This window comes from Actinia tenebrosa, unplaced genomic scaffold (genome assembly GCF_029948245.1).
Source record: "Actinia tenebrosa isolate PJP-AT-01 unplaced genomic scaffold, QUT_ActTen_1.0 PGA_scaffold1__47_contigs__length_23844297, whole genome shotgun sequence".
Classification (NCBI taxonomy): domain Eukaryota; kingdom Metazoa; phylum Cnidaria; class Anthozoa; order Actiniaria; family Actiniidae; genus Actinia; species Actinia tenebrosa.
Window position 1 is genome coordinate 11025529 of NW_028292578.1, and position 20103 is coordinate 11045631.

The following is a 20103-nucleotide window of genomic DNA, read 5'->3' on the forward strand; positions in this document are numbered from 1 at the left end:
ACCAGCAGTACGTGCAAGAGAAAATTAACGAGTTGATATTCTCTTGAAGGTACGTGAGTATCTTGTCATAATGACTGCTCGCTCGACCAATCCATTGTAGTATAGAGCGTATTCATGCGACGTCACAGCGTAAAGTTTCTATTATATTCCGAGTTGGTACACCAATGGGCCTAATACATCTAGCTTGGCATAATATTTGTCCATTTCCCATCACGTTTTTTAAGATTCTTTGTTTGAGTTGTCTCTATATTCATGTTGCTTCTTATTCACAATGATTAAACTAAGAAATGTTACGGAATGAGACGTGGTCTGAAATGGGAAAACAGGCGATTAGGTCCATGCATTCATTGCTGCCTCATCTGGAAAACGCTCTATTGGTATGCTTGACGGAGGCTTCTGGGGAACGTGCGCAATGCAGTATGAGACATATAAGTAACAAAGGTATCACATGAAGTAGAAAGTAAAAAGACAGCCAAATCCCATGAAAATAGAAATTTCTATCAATACATAATAACTGAGCTAGTCTTAGTGCTTGGCTATCCAGCTAATATAATACTGTACCCTGCCTTGAAACATGTGATGACCGGCTGAAATGCATGTGGTGGCTAGTTAAGTAAACTACCGACAACTTCGTTTAGTTTATTGGTTGCTTTATTCATTCATAGTTATCTGTATGGTCATCTAGGTGTCAGTGTGCTTTCAGGACAGGAATGGGAATATATATCTTATATTATCAAGGTTAGATAGATGTTTTGGAGGTAATAAGAGGTATAATGAGGTTTAGATAGGATATATGGCTCAGTTACAGATTTTATGACGCATTGTCATGGTTTGTGCTATGTTTTGCATGATAACCTTGGGGGAAAACGAGGGTTTTGCCTGAAACAGTGTGGGGAAGGATCGGAGGGTCAAAATCAGACCAACAGCAAATGATTTCTCTCTTACAACGAAGAATATACTGAATTAACGAAAAGAAATTCTCAATGGAATACGAACTGAGTTGCTTAGTTTAGAGATAAGCCTTACAAGATGATGACATGCTCAATTGTGACGTAACAGAGAAAAAGCCTTATAATCAGAGTCTCTCATCTCGACCTGTTAAATGATGTCATATATGATGTCATATATGCCGTCATCGCACAATCAGGGAGGAACATTTTGAAAAGCATGCATGACGACAGAAACTTACAATGGGGTTGAGATGTGTAACAGCAATACATTTCTTTTGCTCCGGAATATTCAACTTCTTTCGTGACAGATTTCATTCCAATAAATCACATCGTCTTGTTTCAAAAATTTTCAAAACTAAATTAAAAAGACAGATATCCCAAATGTTTGAGTGAAATCTTATCTGCAAGTCAGGAAATTTTAGCGACAAGTTTGATATGTGAGAAAGCAGTATTTGAAACCAAATTCATCATTCCAAATACTGTATTAAAACTCCTGATTTAAACTCTCTTACAATCACGTGGTTATCAATGGCCAATCGTATTCCCTTAAGAATTTCAATTCATTGTGATAAATATCGCAATACTACATTAATACTAGCTAATAATTCATATCCATGATATCATTAATCCATTGAATTTTCCGTGGGAGTTGACTTGAGAGCTTAAGCAGTAGGCTTGACCGGCTCGTTCACGTGATCTGCTCGTGGTATGAAATAAACAAATGAATGTTAGAATCAGAGAAACATTATTCTGTCCTAAGATGGGGCAAGATGGGGCACAAATATACTAATGTTTTGCTTAACGGGATGTAATTGAAGTGATGTCTGGTGCATGTTCTTAATCATCGATGAAAGAAAAATAAACCATATTTGGCTCACCTTCAGGCTTGACGATGGTGGTTCTTTTTTTACCAAAGCGTCTTATCCTTCTTGTTCTTCTCCTTCTTGTTCTTCTCCTTCTTGTTCTTCGTTTTCTTGTTCTTCGTCTTCTTCTAAATCTCCTGCGGCCCGATCTCCTCCTTCTGCGCTTTCCTCTAAACACACGTCGTCTATTGAACTTTCTAATATGAACTTTGCGCCCCTTGTACTTTAAGTGGAATCGGCCACGTCGTAATGACAGTTTTCTTGTACGTCCTTTTAATTTTAGACGGAGGGTATTGCAGCAGTTCTTGACCGTCTTCCAACGTCTACCAACCTTGACGCGAATGTAGGCACCAGGAACCTTCTTCCATTTTCCACCAAGTTTCAACCTGAAGCCTTTGCCGCGCAGCCGAATTCGGTTGAACTTCTTCTTGCCCCTACGAATGAACCATCGGCTTTTACGTCTGACGACTGGGTACCTCTTACCTTTGTAGAACACTTTCATATTAACATGATTTCTAACCCTTGTCCAAGTCTTATGGACTCTAACAACGCGACGTCCACGACGGAATCTGATTGGTCTTCGCTTTCCAAAGCATGTTGTCGTCCATTTCTTTGCTCCTTTCCAGGTAACACGTTTAAGGAATCTGAATCGCTTGTTGATACGCACTTTGATCCTGCGATAAGATCGACGGATTATCCATTTTCGATTGATACGAATTCGGAGTCTGGCCTTCCTAAATGACAAACGACGCAATACTCGATTGTATCGCACATAGAATCGTCGCTTTCGTCTTATGACACGTCTCCAGCGGCGTCTTAATCGTACTCTCATACCACAACCAATAACGCGTGGTTTTCGTCTTCTGCCTCGTATTTTTCGGGACTTTCTGCGTACACGTCGTCGTCTTCTTCTTTTTCTCAGTCTCCTTCTTCTTCTCTTTATTCTTCTTCGTCGACGACGGACCCTTCGTCTCACCTTTCGTCTTAAGCGTCGATTTCTTCTTGGCAAGCGTACAGTAGACCACTTTCTTTTTCCTAATAAGTAGCGTATTCTTCCGGTCTTTGTGATTTTAACTTTTCTTGGCTTGCCTTTCAAAGTTGTTCCGAAAAAGAAATTGCGTCCAAACCTCGTTCGTTTGACTATCCTCCACGTTCTGCCTTTCTTAAATCTAAAAAAAGCAATATAAGAATAATCCGGTTTAGAACTTCATATATCAGGAATGGTATGGCTGATTTGGGTCATATCACTAATATAAAAACCTTGAACCATATTGCACAGGAATCTTATGTCTAACTGTATATAATCATAGACAGACAATAACAATATGGATAAAGATATAGATGTTTATTAAAAATTATTAAAGCGCGCGTTGTATTTGTTTGTAATTTAATTTCCTTGCCAGAAGAAAAAAGGTGGTCAAAAGCTTCGTAAAAATAACAATAGGACGCCCATTTTAGATAAAAGAGGTCAATATATATACTGAAATTAAGATAGCTTGGTTCAGGAAAGTTGCCAGCGTGCCTGTACCTTCCATGAATTTCCCTTTGGTTTTTGACTGATTCGGTGTTTACATTCAAAAGAGAGTGCTTTCTATAAATACATACCTTAGCAATGGTCTTCGTAGCTTCGACCAAGTTTTTCCGATTCTCGTTTGGATAACACGTCTTCCAAATCTTAATCGATTGTACTTTAAGCCCTTCCTGATTCGTAATCCGCGCCTGATGAACCTGATATTTCTCCAACGCTTTCTGTATTTTATTTGCAGACCTGTGTTCTTTCCGCGGACGTTACGACGTCTACGTAGATAGCGACTAAGGCGACGCTTTGTGCGGCGCGTAACACGTCGGATACGGCGATAACGACGTACGAGACGACGGATAACACGACGTCCACCACGTCTACGACGACGAAGAACGCGACGACCTCGGCGACCACGGCGACCACGGCGACGACGAGGGCGACGACCACGACGACCTCGGCGCTTAAGACCAAGACGTACACGACGCTTACGAAGACGAAGACGACGAAGACGGAAACGTCTAATACGACGAAGGAGACCTTTACGGCGACGACGAAGGCGGCGTACGACTCGTTTACCACGACTACCTTTTCGAACGCGACGTCCACGTCGACGAACGCGACGACCACGCCGACGAAAGCGACGAACGCGACGACCACGTCGACCACGTCGGCCACGTCGACCACGTCGACGAACGCGACGACCACGTCTACGAACGCGACGACCACGACGACGAACGCGACGACCACGTCGACCACGACGACGAGGAACGCGACGACCACGAAGACTGGAGAGTAATACATGGCCCCTTCTTACGCGGAAGCGCTTTGTGACTCTTCCAAATTTAACAATAAATCCTCTCTTTGACACTCTTAATCTCCTTAGAAGTGTTCCTCTTCGTGCACTACAAGTTAAATAATAAAGTAGTTTTTAATTGAATTTTCAAATTTCTTTCAACACATTTTAGGTAATCTACTTATGTATTTATGGTAATTAGCTCGGTTTTTACTGTGATAACTGGTTATCTCAGCACCAGCCCTTTCTGATCTATATATGGGGGAAATAAAAGATTCTGATGAAATAGTGGTATTAGAGTATAGAGGATTCAACAGCCTAAAACAAAAACAAGTACTTTTAAAAGTTCCACAGCTAGAGTGGCTAATCTGGAACTGACTTCCAATTGAAATTTAAAGGTTGATTTTTGTGGAGGGACAAAAGCTAGAGTACCTGGAGAAAACCCACGAGACACAGGAGAAACTGACCAACAAGCAACTTTATTCACATATATCATTCATCATTATCATTATCTACCAGGAAATCGGATAATAAATTTAAATAGGCGTTACAACTTTCTCCTTAAATTCTGTAAATCATATTTGAAAGATTACTCACGCAAATCTACGGGCTGCCACCACCCTCCAGCTTCTGCCAATGCGTCGGTAGATCTTCGTCGTTCTGAATCGCAAGTAGCGAGGCACCTTTTTAACAAACCTTCCCCTTCGGAATGTCTTGTAATAGAAATACCTTTTTCCGGTGTATCTTACATTTATCCAATGATGTCGACTTGTTTGGAATTTGATACCCGTGGGTAAACCTCTTACTTTACGGGATCGCTTTGATTTAAATCCTCGTCGCAACTTTCGGCGAGTACGTCTTCGTCTTCGACGGCGGAGACGACGTCTTACTTGTTTTCTTCGAAGGCGTGCCCTACGTCGATGTTTTCTTCTTCGTCTTCTGACCCTTCTAAGCTTGCGCCTGCGTCTTCGGGCTCGACGAATTCTTTTTCTTGATGAGAGACGGATCCAGTGTCTCTTTGTGTAACGACGTAGTATTCCTTTGCTGACCTTAATGGGTTGTAACTTGCGTCGATATCTCACCACCCAACGATTCTTGTGTACCACTAAACGTCTAAGCTTTCGATTAACCTTTACCCTAAAAGAAAAATAATACTAATATTATTGCGGATGTTGTTAATTATACTCGTACTCGTACTCGACTCTTACCCATACTTATACTCAAACGCATACTCATACTCACTAATCATACTCATACTCATACTCATACTCATACTCATACTCATACTCATACTCATACTCATACTCATACTCATACTCATACTCATACTCATACTCATACTCATACTCATACTCATACTCATACTCATACTCATACTCATACTCATACTCATACTCATACTCATACTCATACTCATACTCATACTCATACTCATACTCATACTCATACTCATACTCATACTCATACTCATACTCATACTCATACTCATACTCATACTCATACTCATACTCATACTCATACTCATACTCATACTCATACTCATACTCATACTCATACTCATACTCATACTCATACTCATACTCATACTCATACTCATACTCATACTCATACTCATACTCATACTCATACTCATACTCATACTCATACTCATACTCATACTCATACTCATACTCATACTCATACTCATACTCATACTCATACTCATACTCATACTCATACTCATACTCATACTCATACTCATACTCATACTCATACTCATACTCATACTCATACTCATACTCATACTCATACTCATACTCATACTCATACTCATACTCATACTCATAGCTATTCAAATAGCTTGAAAAGAAATACTTAAACTCACTTGAATTTTCTTGGTGAGATATATCTCCAAATACGACCAACTTTACGCTTGATGGTGTTTCCATAGATCTTGAAATAAATGCGTTTTGTACGAGTGATCTTTGTGTAGTAGTAGTGTTTTGTAATGCTGTAGTAAATGGTATATCGTCCATTGTAGCGAAGTGGGGTACGGCGAACTGTGCGACGTCCTCGGCGATCTCGACGAGGACGACGTCGAAGGCGACGAATTCTACGAAGGCGACGTCTTAAACGTTTGAGGCGACGAATGCGTCTTATGCGACGACTACGGCGGCGGCGGCGACGACGAAGACGAAGGCGTCTAGCTTTACGTCTTTGGCGACGTTTTACTCGTCTTGCTCGTCTCACCTTTGAATTATAACGAACACGTCTTATAAACTTTCTTCCCAGCTTGCGGAATTTTTTAAAAAAGCGTATTCTTGATCTTCTAAACTTGAAATAAAGTGGCCGTTTGTGGTATTTGAGAACAAATCCTTTCTTAGATGGTTTGATTCTTCTCCACCTTCGTCCTCTTTTGTAACGAATCCTGGAATGATGAAAAAAGTGAAAAATAAAAATGAGAGATATGAACAGATCAGAGTGGCATATTTAATCACTAAGGCCTAAAATAAGCTTGGATCGTTACAAATTATATTGACATACATTAGTTTAGTCCTTGGCTTTGGTATCCAGCGCCGACCTTTCCTATACAGCAAGCCCTTTTTACCGAAGCGGAACTTTCTTCGATTGACGAAGAAGAATCGCCGTGAAGGCACAAATCTCCTCCAAGCTTTTCTGAATTTCATCTTCAACAAGAACTTAGGTCGACGTCTACGACGGTTTGGTCTTTTTCGACGTGGTCGAAGGCGACGGCCTCGACGACCTCTACGACCGCGCGTACGTCTTAAGCGACGACGACGAGGTCGTTTTGCGCGACGTCTCAAACGTTTCACACGTCTACGATACCGACGATTTCGTCTTCTAACGCTTCTGCTTATTCGTCTGCTCTTACGTCTTCGTCGACGTCGTCGTCTCTTTATCCTTCTTTTGTGTCGTTTTATTCCTCTTAATCGTCTGATTGTTCGTAATCTTCTACCAACTCGTATGAAAGATTTACCTCTTCTTAACAAGACTCGACATCTAACCAAACGGTTACGATATCTTAACGGTACCTTCCAATATCGTGGCTTGCGAGCCAGTTTGAAACGACGCCTTCCGTAACGAAGTCTACAACAATAGAATAATAAGCGGAGCAAATTTATTGAATGTTTCAAAACATCAACCCAAAAAATCAAAAAATCTAGAGGGGGGAAGCTAAACGTAAGTTAAGGGCCCTTCCTACTCATGTATGCTTTCCAATCTCATTCTAAAGGCCCGTGGTGACCAAACTAACATGTTTTAATGGAAAGGTGTGAAAGACAAATAGGAAAAAAGAAAGAGCGAGATAAAGAACGGACACCGGCCAATAAGAAGAAAAAATCGAAACGAAAACGAGAGAAACAAAGATAAAATAATAAAAGGCAAAATAAAATATTCAAATTGAGACTTTTTAAATCAAACTTCTAAGCAAACCTCATTTTTTTGATAATCCTTGGTCTTCGTCCATAGAAAATACGAACATAGTTCTTGGTCACGGTAACTCGTCGTTTTATTTTCCTGATCCTCACGAAGTACGTTCCTCTTCTTGAAATAAGCCTTCTGTAATGACCTTTGAAGAATACCCTAATTTTTGTGTCGTTTCCACCCAAACGCTTTTTTCGTCTGTATCGTCTGTAACGGCGTCTGATTCGACGTCTCATTACGCGTCGTCGTCGTTTTCGTCTTCTGTTTATTCGTCTCCTCACTTTTCTTTTTTGTCTGCGAAGTCTTCGGCGAATTCGTCGAGCAACACGGCGTCGGTGTCTTCGTCTTCTTTTTCTTCGACGGATCATACGCCGGCGAATTCGGCGTCTTGTGCGGCGCACGCGGCGACGCCTTTTAACAAGTCTTCTTTTACGTATTCGGAGTCTTCTCCAAATTTTTTTTACCTTTTTCAACTTACGTCTAAAGGGCGACAAGACTTTGAGTCCCTTTCTACGCAGTGTGTAGAGGATTTTTGTTTTGCCAAATCGCACAGTCCACTTCTTGCCTTTAACCTTTGCAATTCTGCGATGACGACCATATCGAACGCTAAAACCCACAATTTACAATTGTTAGTTGTTTATTGTTTATTTATCATCACTAATAACTTGTACCTTGTATCCTAAAATAAATGGTTACCATGCACCCATGATTGGCTCATTTCACCACCAATGGTTTCCATGCATTTTGAACAGATCTGGTGCGCCCCAAATTGTTATAATTATACACCTATTATTAACGTAGATCAGACAAGTGATGCTTACCCGAAAATGGCATTCTTAATGACCTTTTTTACGACACGTCGGCCAACTCGTCTGCTAATGATCAATGTCTTACTGTTCTTGACCAATACACGCTGGGTTCTCCTGTGGTATCTGGTGACAAGTCTGTTGTGGTATGGGTATATTTTATGCCATGGTCTTCCTGGTGTACGATAACAGATAACAGGACGACGTCGGCGTACTCTTCTGCGTTGTCGTCGTTTTTTTCTTCTTACACGACGTCTGACGAAGAAAGGTAAATGTTTCTTGATTATTTGAATTTAAAAAAAATCATTTTGGCATTAAGAACGAATGCATGGCCAAGATGCTTGGAAATTAAAGTTGATCTTAAGAAGATGTAATAAAAGAGTATAAAGTCAAAACAAGCCTGCCATACGAAAGGACGTCGATATCATACTTTCTTATCTTTTATATGAGGGATACGGCGCTCCCGGGGGGGGGGGGGGGGGGGGGGGGGTACTCTCATATATGAACTATACGGGGATGATCCGCTGAACAGGGTATGGTTTTTCGAGCTTCTTGTCATAAACAGGGTATGCAATTTCACTCAAGGTCCAAATTCTTCCTGAGTTTCTTGTCATATTCAGGATTTCTACTTTCGTATTGACTGAAACTGGTTACCATGGTCGTAAAAAAATGATACGTGAGATGACATGATAATTGAAACAGGAACTCAGTGCAATTAATTATATCTTTTGTCATAAACAGGGTCTACAAATACGATTTTTTTTGTCATAAACAGGGTACCCCTTTCAGAATCCCAGCGGAACACCCCTACCCAAATTCTGGCGCAGTAGCCCCCCGGGACGGCGCTGTACAAGGTACACTCGAAAACTGACTGTAACGTCCATCGCATGACAGAAGTTTCAGTTAACTATTGGAATAGTAATTTGTTTCGTAAAACAAGATCTCAAAAAGAAAATTTCGCAAGTCTAATATTTTACTCTTTGAGACATTTAGCTGAAATTTGTCAACATTACACAAGACTCAGATACAGTTAAATAAGTAGCGCTTTACCTTCGTTTGCGACGTTTGCGCCTACGGCGACGTTGACGTTTCAATCGCCGACGGATTCGCCTTTTGCGTCTACGTGCTCTTCTTATCAATCTTCGACGTCTTCTCAAGACTCGTCTGTATCTTCTTATGCGGCGGACTTGTCTGCGTCGAGGAACGAATCGTCTGTACTTATTTTTTCGGAAAATGTAAGGTCTTCCCCTGCGTAATCTGAAATGTCTCCATTTGCGATTGACCTTGAATGATATTCTCTTTCTATAGATTCTTGCAGGATATCGACGTCTACCTCTTATTAATCTATAATAAAGAAATTAAAGCGATAATTAAATACGTTTCAATAATACTACATACTTGGTACCTAGAATTTCTTTCGTTGTTCTCCACTTCCCCACATTCATAGATTCCAAAACAACCCCCGTTCCATAAAGGTCTTCCGTGAAAGCGAGTAGCGTTCTACTCATTTTCGTTTCGTGAACATGTCTTCATCACCATTTAAGATGAGCGAAAACCAATAATCGTAATTTTGAAATCCCGAAAAAAAAAAACCAGATTGGAGGTGACAATAATTCAAAACAGGGCCATATCCACACGTTTATTTATTGGTTGGGGGAGGGGGGAGGGAGGGGGGTGGGGGGCAGAGACCTCCATAGAGACGAATCTGAGAGATTAAAAGAGTAAGAGACCACGTCATTACCTTGAGTATTATTGAGAAGATAGGTTAAGAAAAACCATCAAACAGGTTCATTAAAATTTAGCCTGGTTTAATGCTACGATTACCATAATGCTTTACTAACTTTCTTACGACAGTTGGTTGACACAGTGTGATGATGATTGTATTGAATCCCAAACTAAACATTATCGACACATAAACGTACTTACTTTAAGCGATTGACATTGAGGCGAACCCATTTTCTGTGAATAAAATAGTAGACATTTTTTCTTCTGATTTGGACAAGTCGTGGTTTTCTTCTTACAATTACCATGTATCGCTTATTTTTGTAAAGAATACGACGCCACCTTTTTCCTATATGCAGTTTCATTCTCGTATACAGGACATTTCGCCTTGCTCGTCTTCGTCTGCGGTTACGACGGCGTCGACGTCGCACACGGCGTCGACGGCGCTTACGTCTTCGAGATTTTTTTCTTCGACGTCTGTATTTACGTTTCATAATCCTTCGGCGTCTTCTCAGGATTCGGTAGCGTCTGCGAAGCCATTTAATTTTCTTAGTATAACGGCGTTTTCGTCCTCGTCTTCTAACAGTCCATCGTTTTCTCTTCTTAAGAGAACGGAACACTGGAAATCGTTTTCCGAGTTCGAAGCGCACACTGCGTCGATGATAGATAGTGCTGAAGAATGTTTGCTTCTTTCTCGTAGTCAAACTGATGATGTAGTTACGACGTCTTTTTCGTAGCCTGCAACATTAAACAATAAGAGCTGATTTAATGCCATAATTACGTATTGTCTATACTGATGGTCTAGAATAAATATATTGCATTATTCTTTTTATGATAGTCAGACAGATCCAGGAAATGATTTTTAAAAAGTCACGGAAAAATGGGACAAGAGGAAGGAAGAATGGAAAAACAGGGAAAATGAAAAATGATGTGCATGTTGAGAGCTGGCACGCTCCGCGACATCGCCATACTGAAGAGTGACAATAAATCAGAGAATGAATGAATGAATGCCGAAGGAAGTAAGATAGACAAGCTATATTCTTCAATGGTTTGTCATAGATTTGTTCAACAGTATTACATGTCACAATATATTTTGGTATTAAACTAGTATTCGGACTATCACGGCTTTACATGTCCGCTAAGAGTTATATGATTTGAGATATATACAAATAATTACCTGAAAACAATTTTTCCCTTTGCTTTAACCCATTTCTTTCCTTTTTTAAGTTGAACAATTTTCCTTTTGAAAATTCTTAATGGAAATACTTTTCTGCCAACGCGAGTATACCAGTATTTTCTGCCTGGTCGAACGCTGTGGGAAAAAAGATTTATTTAAAAAAAATGACTCCAATACACATAGCAGAATGATTTGTATCACGATCATCAATGCCTTTATCATAATGCATACAAACCTTCTCCAACGTTTCAATATTAGTACAGCTAGTTTTGGATAACGTCGTCTCTTTCGTCTTGGCTTTCCAACACGGATAAATCTGCGCTTGTAAAAGATCCTGATACGTCTCTTTCTAAATCTGATCAGGCGAGGTTTCTTGCGGTATCTAATGTACCATCTGCCTTTCTTCATTTTCAAACGTCGAATTTTTTTGCGAGTACGAACACTACAGAAAAAGAATAACTCAACATATTAATTACTTTGATGAAAGCTAGAAGAACAAACAAGTAAGAGTCATTTTTTTAGACCCAGTGAGTAAAGTCTGAACAAAACTAAGACGTGATGTGATAATCTGGTGATTAGTGATGCAGACGTACGTACTGTGGGTCAACTTGGGTTGCTTTTTGATTTCATTGTGTCTTCTGCTTTGCCTTCATATTGACTCAGTATACCCAGGCGTATAACTGGGAACAAGTCAATTATTAGGGGAATATTTTCGAGATGTAGGGAATAACAGAGCTGCAATATGGACTGGAATGCATCCTCTCCTGGGATATTAGGCATGAATCTAGTTTTACATTGTTTTAATTTCATAGTATGATCTTTTCTACTTACCCAACTATCTTAACTGGCTGTTTAACCCAACGCCTCTTAATTCTTAGATATGGCACCTTGGCTCTGAATATCAAAGGCTTTAAACGACGACGACCAAATCTGACGTACAGTCGTTTTCCCCTGCCTACCACACGACGCCAACGCTTTTTAAGGAATATCCTTAATCTTGAACGGCCAGGTTTTGAACGCCTTTTAACACGCCATTTGCGAATCCTCAAGCGAAGGCGACGCAGACGACGTCTATATCGACGCCTCTTATTGCGGTTGCGTCTTCGGCGCCTTCGTCGGCGTTTTACTCGACGGCGACGTCTATTGCGACGACGACGGATTCGGCGGCGATTTCGTCTACGTCGACGAACGCGAATCAATCTACGTACTCGACGCCGACGGACTCGTCTCGGAAGTCTTGCTGGTCTTGTTCTTCCAATTCTCCTCCATTTCTTGTTCTTTTTTCTATACAGGAATTTACCTCTACGTAAAACACATCTTCGGAATTTTTTGCCGCGACGAATATACCATCGACGTCTTATGACTCTTACAGTGGTTACACGATTTCTGATGTAAACTCTAGAAAAAAAATTAAAACAAAACTAGTCTTATTGAATGATCAAAAGAAACGTTGAAGATAATCTTTAACTGGAAAATGTTCTTTGCGCTAAAATGGGAATTTAACTAACGGTTGAACTATTTCTCTGCAAGATATGGAACTCTTGCTTAGGAGACAGCATTCTAACCAACCAAGCTACACTTGCTTCTTAAAACAAACGTGTGAGGCTACCGAGGATGAAAACTGATATAAATGAACATGTTGATCGGCTCACCTGACATATTTTCTAACATTGACGACTCGTGTTCGCCCTCCAAGCCTGTATCTGGGAATACCTCGACTGAATTGCAGAGGAATCTTTCGCCTTCCATAAGGGAAATAGTATTTTCTGGTTTTCTTAGAATAGCAGATGGGTCTCCACCTTTTTCTAACAAGTAATTTGATCGGAGATTTTCTGTTGTTTTTAGTACGCTTAAATCGACGACGTATACCACGGCGACCAAGGATTCGACGATTACGGCGACGTCTTCTTTTTCGGCGGCGTCGTCTTCTTCGGAGTTTACGAACGCGACGGCGACGTCTAAGCCGACGACGGCGTCGTCGACGCCATTGTTTTAGACGTTTCATGTAACGTTTAACTCTGCGGACTCTTCTTCGAAATCTTCGTTGTTTACGCCTTAGACGACGGCGATATCTTTTGGAATATAAGGCTGGTTTTAATTTACGCCACAGCGGCCTTAATTTTCTTATTGGTCGAAGTCGGCCTCTTCGGAATTTGATTACGAGCCTGCGGCGACCAATATGTGCCACCCATCTTCTTTTCTTGCCAAAACGTTTAGGTCGAACTTTGAACCAAGGTCCTCTCCTTATTCGGTACCTTTGAGACATTTAAGAGGAAATTTTAATATATAGAATAGAAGTAATTAACGTGCAGAATATCTGATCCTGATATACAAGTATATCAGAAATTATGCATGGGATACCATTTCTGATATTTTTTTCAGATGCCCTTGTGATAGGTAGCCCGAAAACTGAATATCAGCTTGTATATTATATATATCCCTAAAACTTTGACACTATTGGGATATATATACATAATATCACATATGAGGAACAGCGATTTCAATGATTTGTCAACAAACATTCGTTAACAAGTTGTTCTTGAATACGTAATGAGACTTTTTATATAAATATATAGCAAAACAAAAAATAGCACCCAAATATATAAATAGCAAATGTATAAGTTAGTAGAGCACCGACCAACAAGGATCGACTCACGGCATATGATACTACTATCCCACCTGTGCTTCCTTCCCATGCTCTAATATGAGATGCATTCATACCTTAAAGTAGCTTTAGGCACTTTCTTCCACTTTGGCTTACGTTTGGTACCCATATTCACTCTCACTATTCCTCGGTTTATCTTAAAGCTGTGCCATTTGAACTTGTATACTCCTCGAAATACCTTTCGTCGGGTATATCTGAGGGTTGTCCAAGGCGCTCGAGGACCGATGTGATATTGTATAAACCTACGGGGTCTAGGACGTCTTCGCGTTGTTTTTCGAACTCTCCTTCTTCTTCCAAAGCGTTTCCTGAAACGGCGCAATAAACGACGGGTTCGCCTGACACCAAGCTTATTTCGAGGAAGACGCCCTCTACGTCGTCTGCGAGTTCTTCTTCTTCGTGGCCATCGTCTTCCTCCCTTTCCTTTACGGGGTCGTCTACGTAATCGACGAGTGAGACGCCTCATCTTTCGTCTGGTCCGTTTAAGAATGCGTCGACGACGGTTGCGGCGTTTCTGACGACGGATTTTTCGAAGCCGTCTGCGTAAAAGACGACGACGACGGTATCGACGACGGTATCGAATGATGCGTTTTCTTCGACAACGCACCCTCAGAATGCGTTTTACATAACGGCGAATACTTACGCAGCACCTTCCTGTGTTGTTTGGGTATACATTCATTAATCGCAGCCGTTGAGTCCCATAGCGGTTCCTGACGATGATGTGGTGTCTTCCTGAAGGAACGGCAAGGTATTTGTGTCGACCAACTCGAAGGGAGTAAAACAGAGACCTTCCACGCCTGATTGGGGTAATGCGTCTTTTGCGTCCAAGGTAAAAGACGTACGTACGGAGATTATCTACAAGTGAAAAACACAAATGACCATCAGCCTGGACTTAAGATTGAAAAATATAAACCAAGTTTTGATAATAATCATCAACCCATACAACGCTGTTTTATTCTTTATAAGTCCCATCTGAGCATGCCCTTGACTTTCAACTTACTTGCTCCCGCTTTTCCTTGATCTGTAATGAATAACAAAAAATCAATAAAGTGTTAGTTGATTCTGTTCAATCAAAACTCACTTTCTAAGATATTAGTTTTCAGGGCAATAATACTAGAAAATCGCGGGATCTGATTTCTTATTATATAGTCTCGTACATCCTACCCGACTCAGTAAAGATATCATATCCGTCACATGTGAAAATATCACCGTTGCCATGACTACGTTCTTATCAACCAATCACATTTAGGCCTTTACGGTTTCTTTCAATCCTCAGGACCCGGTTGTACGAAGCCTGGATAGCGCTTTCCGAAGGATAAAATTTATTCAGTGGATAAATCTATTGGATAACAGCATCGACTTATCCACTGGATAAGGATTTATCCGCCGGATAGTGCTATATCCAGGCTTCGAACAACCGGGCCAAGATCAAAAATGTCAGCTCCATCGCCGGCAAACGAGACTTTTGATGATAACTTTGATCGGCTGTTTCCTCATGTTTATGAAATGCAAGAACAAAGATAAGGAAAGACTGTGAACTCTCCTCGCTTTGTAGTAGTTTGTCGAGTTTTGAACGCCATTTTTCAATTATTATTCTTTTTAACAACGATATTCACATTTTACAAATAACTGAATGACGTCCAAAACCTTTCACCTTTTAAATTTTCCAACCACTGGACAAAAATCCCTCGTTTCAGTCGCCAATAAAGAGCAGGTTTTATCGGATACCAATAAATAATATTGACTTATATACATTTAATTTTAGTTATTTTATTATTTTAATCTATATTATAGATACATATATATATATAATATCTTAGTACATATATTACCGTTCATTCCAAGACACACAGACTTTAGCGCTAGCCTTCCCTGTGCACCGTCTGCGAACAACAAAGAATATTTGATCAATCATATATCATCATGGTACAGCGAATAACATGATAAACACCTATCAATCATATCATCAAGGTATACATCTAATCACATGATGCCAATAAAAGAAAAAGAAATGTTATATTACTTTTTCCCATGCAGATGGACTGCAAAGACATCTTTCCGTTGGTTCCTGCAACATAAAAAAATAACATTTAAAATATATCCATATAACCGCGCCTACCATATTAAATAGGGTTAGGGTTAAACTTCAAAGCATATTACCAGAAATATGTATCCTGCCATGACCAGGAACATCCACAGCCTGCATTGATCCACACCCTACGTAAGGGAAAGGAATTCATTGGAACATAACTATAAACAGCAAGATCGACATAAAGTATTTCACACCTTCAATTCTCCTTACTCATAAGTTAATGTTTCGTACAATGAATAAGAAAAAAAAGGCTGCTGTGATTGAGTGAAAGGTTGCGTGACTGTGAAAACAAAGTAAACGTGCCGTGACGTAACTGTGGCGGCGCATCCTCTGGCATTCTGATTGGTCGAACGGATTCCATACCGTGACCTTGTCATACCCTGATCGTTTCAGTCATACAAAACCTACTATATTGCAAAAAAAAAAAAAAAGGAAAATGCACCAAACTTTTTATCAACCACGGGAGAGCTTTATTTTTCTGATATATTGAATATGTTTGGAAAAAATAGATAAACCAGTAATCTACAACTGCCAGCATACTTGTGTGAGAGTCACATATACCTGAGACGCGAAGTGGCCTGACACCCCTCAAGCCTAGGTGACGACGACCTGCAGGATAAAATATCGAAAGCTTAAATTCAATGAAATGATTTATCCATTAATGATTATCACCGGCTTGTTTTGACTTGCACGGCTGTTTGTCATATCATCGTATAGCATTGTATATCATACTTGTCTTGCGCTGTCCCAAGTTATTTATAGCATTATTCTGTCATTTCTCTACCATAATTCCTTGCACACTTTCTTTCGTTTTGGTAATAATCGGGGACCCATTGTCTTTCCATTTAATTGAGCATTTCAGTTTTGGTAGTACACGGACGCCCTCATGCAAATGGCCCGATGAATGTAAACGCCTTTGGCGGAAATACCCAGAGCTTGAAACGTTAGCAATCATAAATTTTCGATGAAACCAAATGTTTCAAGATTTGAAAAAAACGCGAGCAGAATATGAACAACACCTCTAAATACTGCCACTTTGAGAAAATACTAAATATATTACAATATTAGCCTTAAAGTAACTTTTCCTTGTGAGTGATGTCCCGCGTAACTGACCTGGTGGACGACGATAAAACCTTCGCCTGGTTCGACGATAATGCCGCCTTAAACGACTTAAAGATCTTTTCACAGGTGCTAAGAGAGAGTAAACCATTATTCTTATGTGTAATTACTTCAAATACGTGGCAAGTCCTTTTGGGACAAAAATCTAGAATTCATGGGTAGGAATGTAGGACATAATATTGAAACAGACGTGATACAAACATCAAAGCACAGGGCATGGATAACTGCCAGTAAAGACATGGTAAGTACATAACTATTACGTCACCCTTGATTCTCTAATATCTGACACAAGACAATTTGAGTACAAACATTGCTTACCTGTGGCTGCTGTGGCTTTCGGAGCATCTGCAGAAAAAAGCTTGTGTTATTAATGCATAGGTTGTTAAGCATAATCCATAGACGTACATAATATGCTTACTTACTTATTATGGTGCTCCTTGGAACCGAAACATTGGCTACAAATAGAATTAAACGTATAATAGATTTTAGCTGCTGATGAGTCTTCCCAACAAAAGCAAGTACTATGCGCGTGTTGGCAGGCAGGATGGGCAGGAGGGCAAGAAGGATGGGCAGGAGGGCAAGAAGGATGGGCAGGAGGGCAAGAAGGATGGGCAGGAGGGCAAGATATGGATGGGCAGGAGGGCAAGATGGATGGGCAGGAGGGCAAGAAGGATGGGCAGGAGGGCAAGATGAATGGGCAGGAGGGTAAGGAGGATGGGCAGAAGGGGAAGAAGAATGGGCATGAGGGCAAAATGGATGGGCAGGAGGGCAAGATGGATGGGCAGGAGGGCAAGATGGATGGGCAGGAGGGCAAGATGGATGGGCAGGAGGGCAAGATGGATGGGCAGGAGGGCAAGATGGATGGGCAAAAGGTCAGGCAGTGCCTGAAGTAGGAAGCAACCACATAAGGGTTTGGGAAGACATGCACGTGTATCACATTCTTTTATACCTTCAAGACCAACATTGTCCTTTTCTGTTAAATCATTTCGTTTTACGCGTACTATTTTCTCATTAGAATGAGTCAGCTCCTCTGCTTGGGAGTGTTGAACGTCACCAGTAACGATCACTGCTCCAAAACTACAAGTCAATAAATACAACACAACACATTAACAATTCTTCGATTGCACGTTACGTCATCGAAGCCTCTCGGAGGTGTGTTGGTGCCATTTAACAAAAGATGTTAACGGCACCACAATGGCCGCCATGCTTTTGTCTTCTAACTCTTTTGGGAATGCTTGCAACCCATCAATACGATTCAAAAAACAAAAACAAAAACAAAAACAAAACAAAAAACAAACAAACAAAAAAAACAAAAAACAAAAAAAACAAAAAAAACAAAAACAAAACAAAAAAACAAAACAGAACAAACAAAAAACAACACATTAACAATACGAGTCAAAAAAGACAAGACAAGACAAGACAATAACAATACGAGTCAATAACTACGACACAACACATTAACAATACGAGTCAATAAATACACTGCACACATTAGCAATTCCATTTAACCGTTTTTTGGATATCATATTATTATTTGCAATTTGCTTTAAAACGAGAAAGCTAAACTTATAGAAAGCAGCTTGTATGGATATTAACTAAACTTAAGGTCGCACATGAAAATAGTCTACCCGTGTATGGATATTAGATGATAATAAATTTTTACTTTTCAGAAAGACAGAAGCCCAAGCATTTTAAAATAAACTCTAAAAATGCACTGCGCGGCTAGATCAGGAATGTAAAAAAGTGTAACGTCAAACAGGCCAATGTTTAAACTTTTGAGGTCAGATCGAATTGGAATTTAGAAGTTGATTCGCGGTCGGAAAACTGAAGAATCCACAAGAGAAAAACCCTTGAAGCACAGAAAAATTAAAAAATTCTACTTATAATATATGCGACACCGAGTCTGACCCCAAGGGATCACGGGGGTTATTTTGATTTTGAGACCTGTTTGATCAGCGGTCACCCGCCATGTTTTTGTTCTCGTCACCAAACAAATGAAGCAACGATTTCTCCAAAGTTCACCTACGTCTATTCTTGCATTATTCTGTAATTATATCAATACAGTATTTCTTTTTTAACTGTAAAGTCTACGATACAAATGAAATAATTGCCTGTCTTTTCTAAAGGTTTGAAAATGCAATAGAAATAGACAATTTGAACTTTCATAAGTAAAGTACGTATGCTATTCCTATAAAGTACGTATACCAATATCTAATTTTGAACATTTTCTTCGTAAAGCTACTTAGGCAAAAAAATTTTTAAAGAATCAAAAAGTAAAACAAGTACGCGCCTATAGTCGATTTTTTAAAAATCTAAAACGTAACGTGCAATTTACTTTAACATTTGGCAATAATTGAAGATAAACTAGCATCGGACCCATCAAATTAAAGAAATGTCTCGATCAATTTCTTAATGCATTTTTAATTTCCCCTTTTTACATGCACCGTTCTGTGCATTATTAAATCCAGTTTCAAATTTTTAATTGAATTTTTTATTGCAACGATAAAATAGACGTACCAATGAATGCCGAGGCATCATATAAGTTTTTTACTCGGTTAAAAAGAAAAAACAAAACAAACAAAAAAAAAAAAACCAAAAAACTAGCAGTTACAGTCAATACAAAATTGCATGCTTAAAAAAAGAGTAAAAAAAAAAAAAAAAAAAAAAAGAAAAGAATTAAAAGCAATTAAAAGAGTAAAACAGTGACGAGAGTACTTACAGGAGCAGTAAGGAAAGTCGTAACCACATAACGTCCTAGAACGGACCAACTATACGGTACGACATCCTGCGACGCTTTGACTGCAACAAAGCGAGTTCGCGCTTAAGTACTAGCTCATTTTGTTGAAAATGTGACGTTATATGTTACTAAACAAAACATTGCAACGTGTAAAGCAACAAAAAGCAGTTTATATTTTTTTTCTCGCATCGTTCCAAAAGTGCAGATATTCTGCATTATACTTTATTCATTTTCTTC

At 39.7% G+C, this 20103-nt stretch overlaps 1 protein-coding gene across 2 annotated transcripts; it reads right to left on the reverse strand.

The window, feature by feature from the left end:
• Positions 1–633: 633 nt before the first annotated feature.
• Positions 634–19929, reverse strand: LOC116294146 (uncharacterized). 2 transcript variants are annotated; one of them, XM_089032809.1, is made up of 25 exons: positions 19849–19929; positions 18079–18206; positions 17552–17584; positions 17448–17474; positions 17124–17201; positions 16572–16619; positions 16079–16135; positions 15942–15986; positions 15751–15801; positions 14919–14939; positions 13978–14773; positions 12909–13511; positions 12088–12654; positions 11492–11698; positions 11257–11391; positions 10284–10817; positions 9408–9701; positions 8373–8612; positions 7561–8157; positions 6652–7215; positions 5993–6535; positions 4726–5265; positions 3419–4237; positions 1829–2982; positions 634–1647 (listed from the first exon to the last, which is right to left on the reverse strand). In XM_089032809.1, the coding sequence occupies exons 1-25, from the start codon at positions 19875–19877 to the stop codon at positions 1613–1615; spliced, it is 8145 nt and encodes a 2714-aa protein (XP_088888935.1). In that variant the 5' UTR covers positions 19878–19929; the 3' UTR covers positions 634–1612. The 2 variants fall into 2 exon arrangements, with proteins under 2 accessions (XP_088888935.1, XP_088888936.1); XM_089032810.1 differs by lacking the exon at positions 17124–17201.
• Between the last annotated feature and the right edge of the window lie 174 nt (positions 19930–20103).